This window comes from Oncorhynchus gorbuscha, linkage group LG10 (assembly GCF_021184085.1).
Source record: "Oncorhynchus gorbuscha isolate QuinsamMale2020 ecotype Even-year linkage group LG10, OgorEven_v1.0, whole genome shotgun sequence".
Lineage (NCBI taxonomy): Eukaryota > Metazoa > Chordata > Actinopteri > Salmoniformes > Salmonidae > Oncorhynchus > Oncorhynchus gorbuscha.
The window spans coordinates 74448439-74469609 of record NC_060182.1 but is presented as its reverse complement, the minus strand read 5'-3'; the positions used below and the strand labels follow the sequence as shown (position 1 = coordinate 74469609).

Genomic DNA, 21171 nt, shown 5'->3' with positions numbered 1-21171 from the left:
CCTATTGCTCACATTCCAAGAGCTTTCAATAATTTTATTTAAATATCTTGATATAATACATACAGAGCTTTCACAAGTTATTTATTGTGTGTGTTTTTCAGGGGATACTGTGATCCTCCTGTACCTCCCCGTGTGGAGAGTGCAAGTTCTGTAAAAATCACAAGACTAACCTGGTCAAAAGATCAGGTGAGTGTTCCGGGCACAGCCAACAAAATCAGAGACAACCTCTAGCCACTACATCTGATTGTCACTAGTTGCCACAGCCACAAAGTCAAAACAGGTACATCATAATAATTCATGAAAACAAAGATGTGGTTTTGGTCTTAATTTAAGGTTAGGCATAAGGTTAGCAGTATGGTTAAGGTTAGGGTTGGTTAGGGTTGGGCCTGGCTGCCATCAAGGGATGCAAAGCAGCTGAGGCGACCAGGATCATTGGGATTGACCTCAACCCAGTTTAAAGTGGCCAAGGAGTTTGGATTGTTCCTTCATACGTGTGTGCAACATGGGGATCATGGTGAGGAAGTGGATTCTACCTTTACAGACCACCCTTGAGTGTTTGGGGAATTAATGACCATTTTACTGACAATGTGTAGAAAGAGTGCACAGTGCTTTTCTCAATTTTATGCTCAACTAAGCCGTGGTGTAAAGTAATCAAGTAAAAATACTTGAAAGTACTACTTAAGTAGTTTTGGGGGAGTATCTGTACTTTACTACATTCCTAAAGAAAAGTATATACTTTTTTCCATGACACCCAAAAGTACTCGTTACATTTTGAATGCTTAGCAGGAAAGGGAATTGATCAAATTCGCACTTATCAAGAGAACATTCCTGGTCATCCCTTCTGCCTCTGATCTGACGGACTCACTAAACACATGCTTCATTTGTAAATTATGTCAGTGTTGGGGCTTGCCCCTGGCTATCCGTAAAAGAAAATGATGCCGACTGGTTTGCTTAATATAAGGAATTTGAAATGATTTATACTTTTACTTTAGATACTTAAGTATATTTCAAACCAAATACTTTTAGACTTGTACTCCAGTAGTATTTTACTGGGTGACTTTCACTTCAGTAATTTTCTATTAAGGCATCTTTACTTTTGAAAATTGGGTACATTTTCCACCACTGCAGCTAAGTGTTGTAATCTTAATTGCAGCATGTGTTACACCTAATGGCCATAGTGGCACGATAGCAAGGTTACAGCTGTGTAAGTGACTGTTCCAGAGTGCGGCCCTGAAGGCTCGTCAGCAGGCAGGCAAAAGATCTCCATTCACCCATTCCAACTGGTGACAGGATGAACTTGGATGCGTCTAGTCTAGTGTGTTAGTGAGAGCCAAAAGCTCTGTGTAGTCGTCTATCATTTGATTGAACTGAGGTCATGCTTTGCATTTGCTTTCCATAGGAAATACAAGTGTGGAGGGTGTTCCTAAACTGGTCAGTGAGTACATGAACAATAAGCTGAAGGTGGATGATTGTGACCCACACACCACCCTTCGAACGTGATCAGAGGGCTTCAGTATAATGCATGCTGGGAAATTTTAAGGCATTGCACAAAAATCACAACAAAGCCTGCTTTCCATTTTGTGTTTACTAAATGTTTCTTGTTTCCTCGGTCCTGCAGTATTCGTGTTGTCCTGAAATTTTAGATTTCAAGAGGCGGCTCTGAAAACCATAACATCACTCCTTATTTCTCCATTTCAATTGAATACATTAAATCAAAGGATATTCAAGGGATTGTCTTACTGGTCAAATTAATTTGAACCCCGTTGCCAGGATAATTGAGCCTAGCATTGGGAGAAAGCATCTAGTGAACGAGTATCATGTCATTTGCAGTCAGATTCTCTTAATGTGCACATCATAGAAGTACAAAACAAGAGACGCTTAACTTTGAGCTAATGCAAAACAATCAATACTTCAATGATTATGTTATTACTATTTTAATAATACAGTACTCTGAAAAAGGGTATTAATTCACAGGTCTGTAGTAAACCCAGACTTCTGCTGCAATAGAGCCTTTGGCATTTATACAGTCCTCACCACACTCTAACACAAAAGCATATACGCACACAAACACACAACTACAGAACAGCTGTTTATTACTCCCATCATAGAAGAAATAAAAAGCTGGCAGAGAAACTGGAAAGATTGGATTAAAATGGAGACTCAAGAGTGTTGCTCAACAGTATATCAAGGTAAATATTGATCGACTGGATTGAGGAATAACGGACATGCTGCCTAGACATTATCTGGCATGGTTATTCTTAATTCACACAGATTAAGGCTCAACGCACTACACCAGGGCAATTCCAGTCCAGGCCTTGGGGTCCACCACACTGCAGGCTTTCCTTTCGATTCAAACCAGACCTGGCAAGGAGATTCTGGTCAATCAATGAACCTAAATCAACTAGTTAACTACAAGAGAGAAAAGAAAACTAGTAGTGCTGCAGACCTCAGGACCCAGGTTTGAATAGACCTGCACTACACACTTTAGCAGAACACTGAGCTCAACAGCTCCCCTCTCTGGCCAGTCAATAGGACCCAGCTGCCTTGCTGTCAATTAGCAACACAGTAAGGTGGCACATGTCTAGAGGTCAAGGAGTCAAACTGAAGCATGACCCTTTCCACACCTCTGCAGTCAAATATGTCAACAGAATCAAAGCTCACAATCAAGGTAAAAATTAAACCTGCTACTGCGCATAAATACACTTCTTTATTTTTAATTTTCATCTCCTGATGAGACATTTATTTTTTAAAACAGCCTCATTAAAACAATCCACACAGTTGATATCAGATGTATTCAAGTACTTCCCGTAAATCTTGGAGAACAACACTAAATTTGTGGAACGGTGAGAGCCAGGCCGCGGCAGGGACAGCCTCCGGAGGGGTGGGGGCAGGCGGGCGGCGTGCCTCAGGTTAGAGGCGTGTATGTGTGATATGACATTGGGGATCAAAGTGAGCTGCCCACGAGACAGTCATTTCGTTGCTGTATCCCTCCCCCCATTTAGATTTGGTTGAGGAAGTGGGGACGTCCGTTGTCGTCCAGCCGGCGTGTCAGAATGTCACAGCCCGTCTCAGTCACAAGCAAGGTGTGCTCAAACTGGGCGGAACGCTTCCCATCCCGAGTCACAGCTGTCCAGCCATCAGGCCACGTCTCGTCCTGCCAACCACCTACACAGAACACAGGTAGCCATTATTAAATTATTAAAACACAGGTATACAATTACTAACCATTACATTAAGCACACACAAACAAAATTATACCCCAAATCTGCTGTCATGTCTGAGAACCCTTACCTTCACAGATCATGGGCTCGATGGTGAATACATGGCCAGGTTTCATCACCCCGACCGCTTTGTTTTCTGCAAAGAAAGGAAACCCACCAATTTATACATCTTCCCCCCAAAATCCTCTTGAGGATTAACGTGTACGTGACCTATAAAATTTGAAGTAGGCTACTGTGTTATCTGAGAAAGGGACGTCAATTTCACAAGCGTATTGGTGGAAGGAGACGGATGGGTACTCACTGGCATAGTGGGGCACGTTAGGAGCAGTGTGGAACAGTTTGTGGATGCCATGGCCACAGTAGCTCCGCACCACAGAGAAGCCGTTAGCCTGGGCATGTTTCTGGATGATGTTACCAAGCTCCCTGTAGCGGATACCAGGCTTTACTAGAGAAGGAAGAGGGGGACATTGTGATAGTGACCTAATTGAGATTCGTTCCAGGAAACTAGGCATATGTCACGTGTCACTACGTCACAGGAGCGCCATTTGAATGCAAACTTTATTTATTTATCAAAACGCATTTGGTCAGAAATGCCTTCTGGAACATGTGAACTTTCATGTGCCTTAAATAAACTTGTATGCCATCTGTAAATACAAATAAAATTGTTAAATTACGAGCCTAGTTGGTTTAGCCATGGAAAAAAGCCACAGCCTTCCAGCTAGCCATGGTTGGCTGAGACAATGAGTGGGCTGAACATGCTGAGAGATGAGTTTGGATTGGCCTGCCATGTAACATGCTTCTATCTATAATATGACCTGGCCAGTATGTGTAGGTAATCCTTTCAAAAACGGGGCTTTTGAAAGATATTAGGTAGAACTGCATAACTGTTGCTCCCCACTTTCTGGAGGACTGAGTTTTGAAATCAGTGGAATTTGAGTATGATAGCTAAGGAAATTCTGGCGTTTTGATTGCAAATATGCAGACTGAGTCGAAAAGAGAACACACAAAAGGCTGTTGTATAAAAACATTTGTCCTCGGATTACATCTTCAAACTAAGGGTAACCACGTCATCCGTGACAGAGGGAGAAGCATCCATCCATGTACACAGGTAAGAGAGTTTCTAATTTTGCCAGAAAGGCATTTTCAAGGCAAGTTAAAGTGTACTGTTAGCTAGCTAGCTAACATTACGTGTATGATCTGTGTAGTAATATTATTCGTATCCCAGAGCCATTTGCATTGCTAGTTATAGCCTAATGTTAGCGAGCTAGCTAACATTGAACATAGTTGGTTAGTTACTTGCAGAATCATACAGGGTATTAACGTTAGGAGTTGGGATTATGTTTCATTGTTTAGCTAGCTAGATGTCTTGACAAGAGTCCACTATGCAAGAAACTATTTCAATAGAATGTTTATGATGTCACTGTGACAACTGTCGATAGACGTAGCTGGTAAATTTAATCTCGCTATCTACTCCGATTTCTGAGCACTCTCGAGTGTGCCAGAGTGCAGAGTAACTGACAAATGTACAAACGCTCAACACCCAACGAATATGTTCGGTGTCAGTAAACTTGGGCAAAAAATGTGTAATTAAATAGTTGCCAGCGTCACAGTTGCAGTCACCAACGCTCTGGATAACCAGCTCTGCTAGGGCGAGTAAAATGGTCAGAGTGAGCTGTTCTCACATTTGTATCTGAAAGTAGTTAGCCAAAGTTAGCTTGACTGCTGTTAGGTCAGAAAGCTCAGATCAACCCAAAGTTTCATCCAGTGTCCAATGTGTGCTCTAAACGCCCCGAGAGAGAGATGCTCTCAATTTACAAACGGTCAATCTGACAACACTTGGTTTCCGAACACCCAGAGCACTCTGGCACTCCAAATTAAATGTACCAACACTCCCGTAGTTTCAGCCTTTAGTCTTGAAATCTTTGTTTTTTTAGTACATAGCCTCACATGTGAATCCTTAAACCTTAAAATGTTGTGAACGATTCTGAATGGGTGTAGACAAAGAGGAGCTCTCCAGTAGATGTACCAAAACATTCAAGGGGCATTTTCTCAAAAGTGAGGTTACAAGTTTATCAACTTTAAGAAGTACAATTACTTTCCCATTGTTTATCAACTGCAGTATATGACATACCATTTTCTAGTCTCTACTTTTACTCAATGTAAAAAACACAATTTATAATTTTGCTACATAAGACCTATTCGAGCCGGTCATCCACAATTATATATAATTTTAAAAAACGAGTTTATCTGGCATCGGGTAAGAGATCCTACCTGAGTCGATGGCTTGCATAAGGCATTCGAAGGTGGTCTGGACAAGCTTTTTCGCCCCTTCATCTGCCTCTCCGACAAAGAAGGTCTCGTTGAGATCTCCGTGGAATCCATTGTGGTACACAGTAATATCCACTGCAGGGGGGGAATGCTGAACATTAGCAGAAATATATACAGTGCCTATAATAAAATAAATGAATGCTAGATAGATATATATATATCTATATAAAAAAACACCTTTGGCTGACATTACAGCTTTTGACTCTTTTCTGATAAGTATTTAAAAGCTTTGCACCTGGATTGTGCAATATTTTCCCATTATTCTTTACAAAATTCTTCAAGTTCTGTCAAGTTGGATGCGGGATAACTGCTAAATGGTCATTTTCAAGACTTGCCATAGATTTTCGCTCTGGATAAGAGCGTCTGCTAAATGACTTAAATGTAAATGTAAATTTTCAAGAAGGTTTAAGTCAAAACTAACTAGGCTACATGGAAACATGATGTCTCTTTAGAAAGCCTTCTGTTTTGGGTTATTGTTCTGCTGAAAGGTGAATTCCTCTCCCAGTGACTGGTGTACTGTGCAGCAGAGCACGAGCAAATGGCTCCGTTTCAAATTGGTAGTGATTCATTTAGTGATACCCGAGCCCTGCCCATACCCTTTTTATTGTTAAAAAAAACAGGCCCTATGTATAATGTCGGGTCATGCAAGGCTTGGTTAGGGTTAGGAAAGACAACCATCCTTGTGGTGTCTGGGTCGTTTCATACAACATCCACGGATTAAGTGCTAACTTGAGCCTACTTAAAGGGATATTCAGTGTCTGCTTTTTGTTTTACCCACCTACCAATCTGTATGAGGCACTGGAAAAGCTCCCTGGTTTTATAGATTAAATCTGTGCTGGAAATTCAAAACACGACTTAGGGACCTTACAGATGCTGTATAAATGGGGTACAGGGGAAGTCATTAAAAAAAACATGTTTACCCTTATTATTTCACACAGAGTGAGTCCAACTTGTTACTCCTTAACTAATTTAGTGTTGCCCTAACAAAGGGGGTGAATACTTATACAACCAAGATATTGAAGTTGTTCATTTTTATTAATTTGTTAGCATTCATATAATTTAATTTTCACTTTGACACTGACATTTTCACTTTGAAATATTTGTGTAGACAAAAGAAAAAAAAAGTCAATTAAATCAATTTCAGTCACACTTTGTAACAGAGGGATAAATACTTGGGCACTATCATGCTCATGAGACCACTTGTCTTGTCAAACCATGCTGTAAGTCAGTCTCATGGGATCTTTCTCTTGAGAATAGTCCCGTTAGCAGACATATATAGGACACAGGCTACATTTTGGCTGAAGTCCTATAGACTCTTGCTGAATACTAATAAAAACCATTTCTCTTGTCAAACCATGATGTCAGCAAGAGCTCTTTGGCAGTATTTCTAACGGGAACTAGCCCATTCTTTATGTGCATCTCAATAGTCTAAAGTCTCACTCACCTATTTAAACCACATCATACTCAATGATCTGAAAACACACATTAGCTGAAAGAATATGGAGGATGCCAACTGGGGATTTATATTTCACCTGTCCAGTCAATTCAAGTAAGTAACGGTAAAGGGACAGATGGGGAAGCCACTTTTTGCCCGTGGGAAACCTACCGTTGAGGATATCCCCATCCACCAGACGCCTCCTGTCTGGGATGCCGTGGCAGATGACCTCATTGACTGACGTGCAGCAGGACTTGGGAAAGTTGTAGTAGTTGAGAGGGGAGGGGTAACAGTTTCTGGCTGTGCAGGCCTGGAGGAAGGAAGTACTTACACGTCAACGTTCAAGATGAGGGAGAGAGGAGGAAAGAGTGAAAAAGGGAAAGAGCGACAGGAGAAAGTGAGTGGATGGAAAAGAGGGAAAAGGAGGCTAGTGTCTTTACCAGGTGCACAGTGTGGTCAATCTCTTCCGTGGTCATGCCAGGTTTCACCATCAGGGCGGCAATGTCAAGCACCTCTCGGGCCAGCTACAAAAGACAGAAATAGACTTTGCATTTCAAAACCACTGTTTTTAAAACTGTTTGAGTATGTTATTAACTGCAACAGCGAAAGATTTAAAAAACAATTTAATAATTTACCGTAGACACAACTCTCATGCCTTCAATGTCTTCGGCAGGAAGGATCTTGATCTGTGAAGTGCCCTTCAAAGACTGCTCCGACTCAGACATGCCTTAAAAAAAATACAAGAGAAAATAATAGGCATACTGGTCTCATTTTAACATCACTATTCTATCCATACACCAACTCACCCTGATCAGCTTTCCATTAAACTGAGTCAACGAACATCACTCAGCCCAGTCTGACTTTCACTCAAAATGGACTACCAGTCTACTGACTCAACCACTTCATGCATCTGCTCAAAAAAGTAGTTATGCTACTGGAAAGAGCTTAAAAAGGGATACTTCGGTAAATGAGGCCCTTTGTCTACTTCCCCATAGTCCGATGAACTAGTGGATACCATTTTGTGTATCTGTCTCCAGTATGAAGGTAGTTCGAGGTAGTTTGCAAGCCAATGCCAACTAGTGGTAGCGCAACGACTGGAAGTCTATGGTATCTACTAGCATAGACTTACAACAATAAAAGATCAGAATTGGGCTGCCTATGAAAAACGCAACTTTTGAAGCCCACATCCTCACAGAATAGATTCACTGCATTAAATTAAAGTAGACACCAAACGCCCTCACCTAACCTGGCTATATGAAATAAAAATAATACACTATATCACAGCACGTCACAAGGATGCAGTTCTACACAAGTCGACCAAGGGGCATGATAATATTGATCTGCAGACCTCCTGAAGCCGCCTCAATTCTGCGGCGCTCCAAATCAACCTCTGCCCCTTACACTAAAAACCTGTAGAGCTGGAAGGATCCTTATCCGGCTGGGTGGAATTCTCTATTTCAGAGCTACATAATTCTATGGCATGGGGGCATTTTTATTGACATAGGCATACAGTTATTCTGGTTGAGCCACATGGTTAGACTATTTTCATTGAAAAGGCCCATGTCATTCTTCTTGTACAGTTTTTCTGGTTATCAGATCACAACACCAAACAATGTTTACATACAATGTATAGACCACAGCACTGACATGAGCGTCATATTCGGTGTAGGCAACATCACTAAAGCATGAGCCACAACCACATCAGTATGTTTATCAACCACTTAGCAGGGACAACACAATTACTAATCTAAACCCCTATCACTATGATAAAATACAGACCATAGCTCTAATGCAGCAGCAAAAGATGAATGAAAACAATGCCATGCAGAAACACAATATCTTTGACCATGGTTCAGTTTCCTGCCTGGTGTTCGCAGATGGAGACATACAAACGAAACATACAAGAGGAGAGACAGTGTGTGGTTATGTGCTGCACAGATGGGGAATAAGGGATTGTTGTGGGTGGGGTAGGACGTACCTGCCATAAGACCCACTTCTGCTGCTGAAGTGATGAGTAGAAAAGAGCTTCAGACACCAGCCTCTCCCACTCAAACATGCGAGCACACATGGACCCCCTCTTAAACTCACACAAACACTCAAAAGCACTTGCATACATAGCCAGACACAAGTGGGAATGACCATGGGATCGACCAAGACGAATACGCTTTTTTCCGAAGGTAGCAAATGTATAAAGGTATGCCATTGTTTAAGCTAGTTTGTCTACAGATTAAGCAGAGGCAAAACGTTATTTTAGGGTAAAATTCTCTCGTTTAATGGATTGAGTAGGAGAATTTAACTGGACAGAGTTCAAGTGCTGTAGACTCAAAACCTTGCTAAGAAGCTAGCAAAATACAAAAGGCACCTGCTACAACAGCCATCTACTGTAACATACACAAAGGAATTCATCCCGTTTACTTATTTGCTGAGATGAAATATTAATGTGCATGTGTACAATACTGAGTTGCAGTTCAACAATGGGTTGTTTGTACTCTGAACCAACAGAGAAAGCCTAGGGGTAGATCAATTATACCATCTCACTAGCCAGGGTCACACTGTAGACTAGACTCAGGACGACAGGAAGCGATTTGATGCCATTAACAATCAACAGCACTGTGGCAGACTCAAATCAAATATTATTGCTCACATACACATATTTATCAGGTGTAGCAATATGCTTCTGTTCCTAGCTCCAACAGACTGTCTGGCGATTCATTCTGGGAAAGGACATCAAAGTAAATTGACAGTTGTGCTGCTTATGGTTATATTTAACCCAGCCAAGCTGTATGAGGTCTAAATGTTTAAATTTTGAAGTGCCCAGAAATCTAGGTTACATTCTAATTTTGAGAACACTGCAATGCAGAGATCATCAGAACTGGGAAGTGACTGATGTGAAATGGGTTATGAGTAAAGTTATTAATTCACGAAAACACCGCACGCTTAGTGCTGGCTAACTGAATGGTCAAATATATGTTATGCAGTAGTTAGCCGGAGTCAACATTCCAATCAGATTCCATACATAGTCATTTCTATTTATGGAAGTTTGCATGGTTGCCTAGCAACATGAGGTTTTGCCAGGATCATTTGGCTATGGAGGAAAATGTTCAAGCCCCTTGCCATCCAGAGAACCTGAACTGGAATTCACTGTGCACTGGCTACTAATGACTTACTTTCAGACTTTGCTGCTTCAGTAGAGAAATACATAAACTATCGTTCCAAAGTTTGGAGTCACTTAGAAATGCCCTTGTTTTTGAAATAAATGCTATTTTTTTGTCCATTAAAATAACATCAAATTGATCAGAAACAGTTTAGACATTGTTAATGTTGTAAATGACTATTGTAGCTGGAAACAGCTGATTTTTTTATGGAATATCTACATAGGCGTACAGAGGCCCATTATCAGCAACCTTCACTCCTGTGTTCCAATGGCATGTTAGCTAATCCAAGTTTATCATTATAATGGCTAATTGATCATTATAAAACCCTTTTGCAATTTTGTTAGAACAGTTGAAAACTGTTGTACTGACTAAAGAAGCAATAAAACTGGCTTTCTTTAGACTAGTTGTGTATCTGGAGCAAAAGTCATTTACAACACATTAACAATGTCTACACTGTACATCTGATCAATTTGATGCTATTTTAATGGACAACATTTTTTGCTATTCTTTCAAAAACAAGGACATTTCTAAGTGATGCCAAACTTTTGAACGATAGTGTAGGTATTGTAACATAAGTCGAAATGGATCATAGCTAAATTAATGCATGGAGTTCCCATCATATCATGTTCCAACATTGAAATCGCCAGCAAAATAGAGCTCTTTTGGCTGGCCTTACACAAGATGTGGCTAGGGTTGCAAAGGTTCGGAAACTTTGTCAGTTTCAGGAATTTTGAGTACATTTTCCATGAGAAGTTAGAATGCACTGTGTATGCAGGAATTTTGCTTAAATTCAGCAAAAATGTTAGCTTATAAACAGTGAACCTTTATTGTGGGATACACAAGGCAATTCTAGATCTTGTGTCATTTTGTTTAAACTATCCCCAATTCAATGGAATTGCAACCCTATGCATGCACAGTGCATTCTTCCATCACAGCTGATTTTCAAGATCTTGCACACCAATGAGATGCTATTATGCCCACACTACTACACTGTCTGATTCAAGGACTACATGCTTTCTGGTAAATTTGGATTACAATACTGGGTGGGGTGAATATATTTTATGACATACATTATTTTTTGTTAACTAGTGAATAGTAGCCTACAGCAAAGTGTGTTTAAATCATTTCTAACAATTCCTGCTAGTTAGTTTTTGCTACCATGTGGATTTTAGCTTGCATGAGCCTGCTAACTGAGTGTTAATTCACCCGTTTCCATACATGTTCCATTTTAAAACATTTATCTTACAAAGGAGTTTAATCTAACTGCTTAACTATTTATCTGTACACGGAATTGTTTTTTTTTTTTGACTCGTTTTTTCCCCAAATCTTTACAGGAAAATGCCACAGGCACAATCTGATGTGTGGAGACATTTCACTGCAGCTAATGTAGAAGGAAAAGCCGTGTACCTTTGCAAATACTGTGCCAAATCATATGTGAAGAATGCAACAAAGATGCAGAATCATCTGGTCAAGTGCACAAAGTTCACTCAGCGCTCACAACAAGCAACCTCTGATAAAAGTCCCTACTTCTATTCGAGGTGAAAATGATGAATCAGACACCTTATCGATAACAACAGCTCGGGTTCCTCCTGAAATCAGATGGTTTTTTTTGTCTCAATGGAAGAACATGGTCAGAGAAATGCTGATGAATGTCTTGCTCGAGCTGTATATGCAACTGGTTCACCGCTGATGCTCACAGGCAACGTGTACTGGAAGAGATTTCTCAATGTTCTTCACCCAGCATACACCCCCCCAACCAGACATGCTTGATCTACTAATTTGCTGGATGCAGAATTCAACAGAGTTCAAATGAAGGTCAAGCGAGTCATAGAGAAAGCAGACTGTATTGCAATCATCTCTGATGGGTGGTCGAATGTTTGTGGGCAAGGAATAATGAACTACATCTCCAACCCTCAACCAGTATTCTACAAGAACACACACAAGGGCCAACAGACACACCGGTCTCTACATTGCAGATGAGCTGAAGGCAGTCATCAATGACCTTGGACCACAGAAAGCATTTACACTGGTCACAGACAATGCTGCGAACATGAAGGCTGCTTGGTCTAAAGTGGAGTCCTTCCCTCACGTCACACCCAATGGCTGTGCTGCTCATGCATTGAATCTGAACCTCAAGGACATCATGGCACTGAAAACAATGAATACACTCTACAAGAGAGCCTTGGAAATGGTTAAGTATGTGAAGGGTCATCAAGTTATAGCAGCAATCTACCTCACCAAGCAAAGTGAGAATAATAAGAGCCCCACATTGAAGCTGCCCAGCAACACCCGTTAGGGTGGTGTTATCATGTTTGACAGCCTCCTGGAGGGGAAGGAGTCTCTCCAAGAAATGGCCATATCACAGTCTGTCGATATGGAAAGCCCGATCAAGAGGATCCTCCTGGATGATGCATTTTGAGAGTGGTAAGCAGCCTGAAAGTCCTGAAACCAGTAGCAGTAGCCACTGCACGGATTGAGGAAGACAATGCCATCCTGTCTGATGTTCATACTCTGCTTGCAGATGTAAGAAGAAATCCGTACTGCCCTGCCCACTTCACTGTTGCTCCAAGCAGAGGAAACCGCAGTTCTGAAATGCATCAAAAGGCGTGAAGATTTCTGCCTGAAGCCCATACACGCAGCAGCGTACATGTTGGACCCAAAGTATGCTGGCAAGAGCATCCTGTCTGGTGCAGAGATCAACAAGGCCCATGGTGTCATCACTACTGTGTCTCACTCCCTTGGCCTGGACGAGAGCAAGGTTCTTGGCAGTCTGGCGAAGTACAGTTCCAGGCAAGGGCTTTGGGATGGAGATGCAATATTGCAGTCATGCCAACATATCTCATCAATCACCTGGTGGAAGAGACTTTATGCATCTGAGGCCCTTTCCCTTGTTTCCTCCATCATCCTCAAAATCCCACCCCCTCAGAGCGCAACTGGTCCTTGTTCTGGAACACACACACACCAAAGCATGCAACAGGCTGAACAATACAAGGGTTGAAAAATTGTGGCCATCCGGGCAAATGAGGCTTTCTGAGCCTGACAACGAGCCATCCTCAACAAGGTTGGAAAGTGACAGTGAAGATGAGGCCTCAGAGTCTGATGTCCAAGAAGTGAACATTGAGGAGGTCCAGGGAGAAGACATGGAAGCCTGAGAAGACAACCAAAGCGTTAGCTTCTCGACTATCACTTTACAGATGTTGAAAACGTTTTTGGGACATGCGATGGATCATTCAATATTCCCTTTTGTTGTTCAGGGAAATCATCCCATGTGAAGAGCCAACTGATTTAATTAAAGTTCAATTCGTAACTAAATTACTTTTTTGAATTGCTATTGTGAGGATTTAATCATTTGCAATTGTTATAAGGTAAAAGTTCTGTTTGTCTTCTTATGATAAATATATTTAATGCAACAAACATCTACATTTAAATGGTATTAATATTAATTGCTATATATTCCTGTTAATTCCCATGGAAAGTTTCTACCTCTGAATAAAATGTGCAACCCTAGATGGGGCTGCAACTATAATGTCAGACTGATCTGATGACAAAGGCCTAATTAAACTGATGTTCGTTCAACTTCAATTCACTGGCGCTATGAAGAATAGTTTAGCCATTAATCATTGATAGCCTAATATATACTTTGGGTGAATTTACGAGGCAGATACAGATTACCAAGAGATAGCCTACGCACGTGGTTCTGACTGTCTGCCCCCCCTCCTTTGCTCCGCTTTCTCTTCGCAATGAAAAACGCTAGTGTGTGTTCGGGCTGTTGCGTGCAGTATAGCTCAGTCTACTCATTGATAGCCCCTACTTTAGTAAACTTGCCCGAGGCATTGCAAGCAAAGAAATTGTGAACTAAAGCACAGTTCTGACTGCCTACCCCTGCATGGCTGTGCCTACCCCTGTATGGCTGTGCCCCCCCAATCACTCTCCCTCTGCTGTGAAAGATGTGAGAATTTGTGTTTTCGAAGTAAACTATGGAAAACGTTATCGTCGCAAAAATACTGAATCGTAGGAGTTAATTCCTAGTGGAATCGAAGTTTGACACCCAGGCTGCTGTCCAAACACTTAAGACACACCCTATCCCCTCAAATTAAGTGGACACTTGACATATCATGACGTCTGACGAGGACACACTTGCAGGTCCTACTGTACGATAGCCAGTAAATTAATTAGCTAACTAAAGTTAGCCTGCCTAGCTAGAACTTCTGAAGGAACTTGTTTTATTTCTACAAATTCCAAAAGATAACCAAACAAAAACATATTTACTATTTAAGAGACGTGTTTGTGCCATCAAGTGCATTAGAAGCACAATTTCTAATTTGTTTGCATTGGTTTTAACTTACACTTCTATGTTGACTTCTCCATTGATGTCGTTTAAGTTTTCGCAGACTTTTCTTAACGGGTGTACAATCGTTGCAAATTGAATTATGGAGAGTTTCAGGCCCCGGACTGAACATAATTGTACACTCGCAAAGCCAACTAAAAACAAGTACTGAGGGGCTTACGTTGCAAATTTCCCTTGCTTGGCTAATCATTTGAGTCACCGTCCAAGATGGCGACGGGGATTCCCCTAAGGGCATAATGCGAGGGTGTGTCTTAAGTATTTGGACCGCAGCCCCAGAAATGGGAGTCAAGGAATCTATTATTTTGGAGTCGAATCCACACCCCGAATCAGCAGTCAGATGGTGCATTCGTAAAATTCACTCTCATTTCAGAGCACTCGTGTTTGAGTATAGAATAGTTTATGAATTTAAGAACGCGCAACACCCATTGTTGACTGGTGTCAGTAAACGTCCGCAAAAAAACATTGTTTCCAGCAGCACAGTTAGTCACCAACACTCCAGATAACATTAAAAACAGCCTAATCAGCTCTGCTAGAGCGAGTAAAATGGTCAAAGTGATGTGTTCTCTCATTTGTGTCTCGAAGTAGCTAGCAAGCTACTTAATGTTAGCTTGGGTGCTTGACCGCCGTTGTGATATCAGAACGCTCAGATCAACCCTACTCCTCAGCCACAGCATCCAGTTTACGCTCTAAACACTCCGAGAACGAAACACTTTGAATTTATGGACAGAATGGATGCTCAGCCTAGAGGTTCCCATGGTTACAATATGAATAACCAGCTTTAGTGGAATCTAGGGCTGGGGCAGTAAACCCATTTTCTATGACTGATACTGTATGTCAGGTGAGATGTTAAACATAGAAACATCAATACTTTTCTGGGAAGCGTTGTTCCGGTCTTTTTTGATACTAGATCATGAAAAACGGTTCGGCACTAGATTGGTCTTTACTTTGGGCACTTCTGTCAAATGTGTCTCACGGATCAAATCTGTTAATCAGCGCAGCCGACCTCTTATTATAGTGCGCACTGTGCTTTCTCCACTTACTCATTGCTAGCCTGCACTGGGAGTCTAGGCTGCATCATGTTAGCTCCCCACTCATGCTGCACTGAAGTTAACAAATTTGAATAATACAACACTGCATGTAAAAATGTTGAAACTGTTAATTACTGTTCGCAAAACAATGTTCATACAAGCTTGAACACTTTACAACGCAAGAAGATATCAGTAGCTTCCAGCTTTATAGGCAGACTTTCCTTGCTAGATGACAGCTAAAGCTAACATATATTCACTATCCTAGTACTTAGTGATAATGTGCAAATCACAATACAAAATTTGCTGATTTGAAAACCGATTGTCACCAAAATTATTCATTCACTTATTTGGTCTCTTGTTCACATCTCTCCCAAAGATGATCTATTGCCTCTGCAAATTGACTGTGTTGCAATGGGCCACCTCACTCTTGCCTCATGAATGAAGTCATTGCTGGTTAATGAGACAGTGCACATTTTTTTATAAAAGAAGCTACTTCAATGGCCTCCCGGGTGGCGCAGTGGTTAAGGGCGCTGTACTGCAGCGCCCTGTGCCATCAGAGACTCTGGGTTCGCACCCAGGCTCTGTCGCAGCCGACCGGGAGGTCCGTGGGGCGACGCACAATTGGCCTAGCGTCGTCCGGGTTAGGGAGGGTTTGGCAGGTAGAGATGTCCTTGTCTCATCGCACATCAGCGACTCCTGTGGCAGGCCGGGCGCAGTGTGCGCTAACCAAGGTTGCCAGGTGCACGGTGTCCTCCGACACATTGATGCGGCTGGCTTCCGGGTTGGATGCGCGCTGTGTAAAGAAGCAGTGCGGCTTGGTTGGGTTGTGTATCGTAGGACGCATGACTTTCAACCTTTGTCTCTCCCAAGCCCGTACGGGAGTTGTAGAGATGAGACAAGATAGTAGCTACTAAAACAATTGGACACCACGAAATTGGGGTACAATAAAAATAAAAATAAATTTTTAAATACTGTTGAAAAAAATATATATATATATATATTGTTGATAAAATAAGTCACAAATCGAAGGGAAACAGATTGTCATCTGTAACCCCATGTAATCAGCCAGCACAAGTTCAATAAAGCAATGCATGCACACAGGCCTATCCACAATACATTCACATTCACCTGTATTGTGGATAGGCATAGGCTACATACATCTTGATGTACCCAGTTTAAGAGATATACCATCTTGTTAGATTGTTTTTACCAAAGTACAATTAATTGTATGAATGTATAATTGTTCCATGGCTGTCTGAAAAATGTTGACGTAAAAAAAACATTGAATGTAATGATATTGGGGCAGCAGGTAGCCTAGTGGTTAGAGCGTTGGGCCAGTAACCCGAAAGATTGCTGGATCGAATCCCTGAGTTGACAGGGTTAAAAACTAAAAAATATCGGTCATTCTGCCCCTGAACAAGGCAGCGAACCCACTGTTCCCCGGTAGGTCACCCATGGCATCATTTTTTGTTTTGAGTATTGTGATGGTATTATGATACAAAACCTGGTATCGAGGTCAAAATGATGGTTTCACGACAACACTATTTATAGGTATAGTACTGGGTATTGACTAGAGGTTGACCGATTAATTGGCATGGCCGGTTAATTAGGGACGATTTCAAGTTTTCATAACAATCGGTAATCAGCATTTTTGGATACATTGCATTCCACGAGGAAACTGCGTAGCAGGCTGACAACCTGTTACACGTGTGCAGCAAGGAGCCAAGGTAGGTTGCTAGCTAGCATTAAACTTATCTTATAAAAACAATCAATCTTAACAGAATCACTTGTTAACTACACATAGTTCATATTACTAGGTTAACCAACTTGTCCTGCGTTGCATATTATCAATGCGGTGCCTGTTCATTTTTCAACGAATCACAGCGTACTTCGCCAAACGGGGGATGATTTAACAAAGGCGCATTCACAAAAAATATAATATAATAACAGCAGCCTAATATTTCTTTACTGGGAATATTGAACCACCAGCTTTCATATGTTCTGAGCAAGGAACTTAAACGTGAGCTTTTTTACATGGCACATATTGATTGCACTTTTACTTTCTTCTCCAACACTGTTTTTGAAATATTTCAACCAAATTGAGCATGTTTCATTATTTATTTGAGACTATGGACATAAAATAAGTGTTCATTGTTCATTCAGTATTGTTGTAATGGTCATTATTTCGAATATATATATTTAAAAAATTGGCCGATTAATTGGTATCGGCATATTTGGTCCTCCAATAATCGGTATCGGCGTTGAAAAATCATAATCGGCTGACCTCTAGTATTGACAGTGTAAATTTTCCTTGGATAAAGTGTAATGTTTCAATATCAACACAACTCACAACAAATAATACTAGCTTTGGGAAGATTTTCCAAATAGACACCAAAGGATTTCATAATAATTAAAAGCAACTGGAGGCTGTTTCAGTCTAAGAGGAGTAGTGTTACCTAGTGGATGATCAGCATAGTCAGGTCTTTGGATGTCACTGGGGACAGTCCTCATCGGAGTCTACATGGGGGAACCAATGACAACAGAGATTGATTATATGGCGCTCACAGAAGCAACCAACAAGAAGAGCGATTACAGACATGATTACACAGCTCCCGGGGGCTAATGAGTAAACTTAAACAAAGCTTGCGTGGTTTACGTCTATTAATCATGTTATGTGGACATTAGATTAACTACTATGTAGCCAAGAAAAAAATATCCTACATAAAAGCTCATATCAGCACATTAGCACCATTTAGAAATGTACCAGAAAGGTGTTCTTACAAGTGGGTAGTGAGGGCGTAGTCTGCCCGTGTAGCGGTAGCCAGGCCATGGGTCTGTGTTGGTGTCGGTCTCCACGCAGTTCTTTGCCTCATCCTGGTTATCCTCCTCTGCAAAAACAATGTAATTTAGGTGATCTGATTTGACACCATTGTGAAAGATCACAGTTAGTCTTGTGTATATACGTGAACATCTAAGGTAGGGGTGGGCACACTTAGCCTATGAGGGCCAAGTGTGGGTACACGTTTTTGTTCCAGCCAAGCAGTAAAATGCCCAAATCTACAAACAAAATAAATAATTGCCTTTAATGGTGACATTGTTTAGTTGAATCAGTTGTGTTGCTGCCCTCTCAGGTTGTCCGCCCCTGCTCTAATGGCTTGTACTGATTGCAGTGTATCATCCATTTTGAATAGCTACACCATTGCTCTATTCCACCATAAAATATAGTGGATGGAAAAGTTCAGGCAATTATGTGGGCTTTCACCCATTCTATGCTTTCAGATGATAGGTAAGAATGGGAACAATGACAAACGCCATGAGGGGACATTTTGGTCTATTTGAAAAATTATTTGGAAGGGAGCAAGCCTATGTGATAGAATATTGCTGAGGATACATACTTGCTTTTTTGTGCAGCTGCTTGTGAGTGGCCCAGCTCCCTTTGAAGCACTCCTGAATGAGAGGACATGGGGAGGAGAGAGAAATACATGACTCAGTACACCAGGGTGTACAGGTGTTAATGGCAGCAGTGTCTGCTGATTGTTGGTTTTTCACTGGCCCTAATTGCGGAATCAATTCCTCATCAATTCCTCTAATTAACTGGGAGTTGTGCATCCCTGCTCAATATTAAAGGCAGATGGAGTGAAACCAATGAGCTCTGAATTTCACACGTTACATAACCCACTTTAGTTTCCAACAGTGTCATTGAGGAACGCTGCCATTTAGGCTAGTCGAACTGGTAATAAGACATACAAGGCCATTGGCCATGACCATGGCCATTTGACCATGACTAATCTCTTGGTTGTTCAATTTTTAATTTTTTTTTGGGATGACCAATAGAATAAGGAGAGAGTAGTGGGGTTAAAATTTCCCTTGGAATGCAACTAGCCTCGTGGCTCTGGGTGGGATAGAGGCTCTGACAGAACTACCTGTGTGGAACGTCGCAGCAGATCCACCAACCCATCTGTATCAGACAAAAGTGAATCTAGGCCTACACTGCCAGAGAAGTTTAAGCTTTAAACTAATTACATTACCTTTTATCCTTATCTCTAGTGGTACACAGCTAAACAGCCACTTGGCCCCTGCATCCTTGGCAATTTCAATGATCGTATCCCATTCTAACATACTCTTAGTTACCCATTGGTAATGGTATGCATTCATTTAACAACGTTCAAAGTTGCTCAACATTTCACACAAGCAAGCCACAGGTGGTTTACAGCCAGGCCAGGGGCAGATAAATCAAATGAATGAATATAGCTAGTTAACGTCACATCAGCGTGTTGAACGCATGCCTCAGTTAGCCTAACTTGCTCAATGACATTGTTTGTTAAAATGAATGAAATGGTTAAATAGCCAAACAAGGAAGAGCTACCTAGCCAGCTAACGTTAATTTACTAGACTTCTCAAACTTGATGCTCAGATGAACTAACACAGACTTAACGTTAGCTAGTAGCTAGCTAGCTAGCTAGCACCTAACTTACTAGTAAACCCATAAAGAAAACTTTAACAACCATTTTTCATACATGATTATAACAGTTGTTGACACCCTAGATAATATATTTACAAACCGTTACTTTTTTAGCTAACGTTAGGGTTTTATGCAGATAATTGCTTGTAAGTTAGCTTCATGTGCTAGGCTAGCTAAAGGGGTGTGTGAGGAAACTCAATCAGGGCCGTTATGTTACCTCGTGATGAATTATGTATTGCTGGGCCGCTGTGTATCATGTCAGACCCCTCTCTAACTGAATGAATTAGAAAATGAATGTTACCTGAGAGCAGAAGTATGAGCCTTGGATCCCGAGCTTGATGCAGGTTGGACATTGAAGTTTGGCCTTGCTACTACAGCCTTCAGTTTCGCATTCCCGAGCCTCGATAGCCGCCATGCCTGCAGTCTGGAGGGGTGGAGACTGGGGAGTGGACTGGACGATCTGTCAGCTGGAGAGAACCTCGCGAGCGCTGCCTGTGCACATAATTATGAGAAATTCAACATGTAGTTCTGACCTTGGCTGGCTATTTTATATGCTGAAATAAAGTATATTTGTGTGTTCACCATAAAAAATAGTTAGCGTTTACAATACGATTGTGTATTGACTGTGCGCACGAGTAATACAATATCTGATTAGTTTACACAATACAATTATATTTTTAAAAATTCACCTCTTTTATGACTATTATTACGTGTTTAATTGACAATTACACTAATAAAATGTAGGCAAATAATATTTAAATTACTTACTTCAATAAACTTTTTTACCTATGCCCAAAGAGGAACAGGGGTAGATTCACTAGGAACCCAATAGAACCCTAACGGAACGAACCCGGGAGGGAACTACCTGAATTTATTCAAAATAAACTATCGCGTTCGTTGCAAAACGAAACTGTTTGGACTAATGATTACACCCCAAGTCAGTCCAATGAATGTCAACGTTTACGCGAAGTATCATAAGATGGCGACCGCGGAACCGGTGAGTACCTTTATCGGCCAAAATATTTAATAAAGTTTATCGGAATCCGTTTCCCAAAAATATACACTATTACTCCAAATATGGTATTAGTATCTGAAATCTAACAACTTAGAATGAAATGCATGTTTATGGTCATATTTTCGGTTGTAGAAACTTTTTCTGCCACGACCCAAGCAGCATGGCAAAGTGAGAGGGGA

At 41.2% G+C, this 21171-nt stretch overlaps 2 protein-coding genes across 4 annotated transcripts in view; one reads left to right on the top strand and one right to left on the bottom strand.

Moving 5' to 3' along the window:
- Window positions 1-1918: 1918 nt before the first annotated feature.
- Window positions 1919-21078, bottom strand: LOC124046560 (methionine aminopeptidase 1). Of its 3 annotated transcripts, none has more exons than XM_046367073.1 (13): window positions 20764-21078; window positions 20279-20469; window positions 18911-18962; window positions 18297-18403; window positions 17972-18032; window positions 8963-8986; window positions 7620-7711; window positions 7425-7508; window positions 7156-7294; window positions 5493-5624; window positions 3523-3666; window positions 3292-3357; window positions 1919-3165 (listed from the first exon to the last, which is right to left on the bottom strand). In XM_046367073.1, the coding sequence occupies exons 2-13, from the start codon at window positions 20390-20392 to the stop codon at window positions 2999-3001; spliced, it is 1182 nt and encodes a 393-aa protein (XP_046223029.1). In that variant the 5' UTR covers window positions 20393-20469; window positions 20764-21078; the 3' UTR covers window positions 1919-2998. The 3 variants fall into 3 exon arrangements, with proteins under 3 accessions (XP_046223029.1, XP_046223028.1, XP_046223030.1); XM_046367072.1 differs by having other exon boundaries at window positions 20746-21077; XM_046367074.1 differs by lacking the exon at window positions 8963-8986 and having other exon boundaries at window positions 20746-21009.
- LOC124046561 (eukaryotic translation initiation factor 4E-like) overlaps window positions 20807-21171 on the top strand; it is a 22960-nt gene continuing 22595 nt past the window's right edge. Inside the window, exon 1 of the mRNA XM_046367075.1 lies at window positions 20807-20974. Coding sequence (XP_046223031.1) covers window positions 20900-20974 — 75 coding nt within the window. The 5' untranslated portion in view covers window positions 20807-20899. The remainder of the gene's footprint in view (window positions 20975-21171) is intronic.

Excerpts from the sequence above, each read along its gene's own strand:
- LOC124046560 (XM_046367073.1), bottom strand. The coding sequence starts at position 20,392 with ATGGCGGCTATCGAGGCTCGGGAATGCGAAACTGAAGGCTGTAGTAGC. Across the intron at positions 7,712-8,962 it reads AGAAGTGGGTCTTATGGCAG|GCATGTCTGAGTCGGAGCAG; the intron begins GTACGTCCTACC and ends ATTTTTTTTAAG. Across the intron at positions 3,358-3,522 it reads TAACGTGCCCCACTATGCCA|AAAACAAAGCGGTCGGGGTG; the intron begins GTGAGTACCCAT and ends CTTTCTTTGCAG.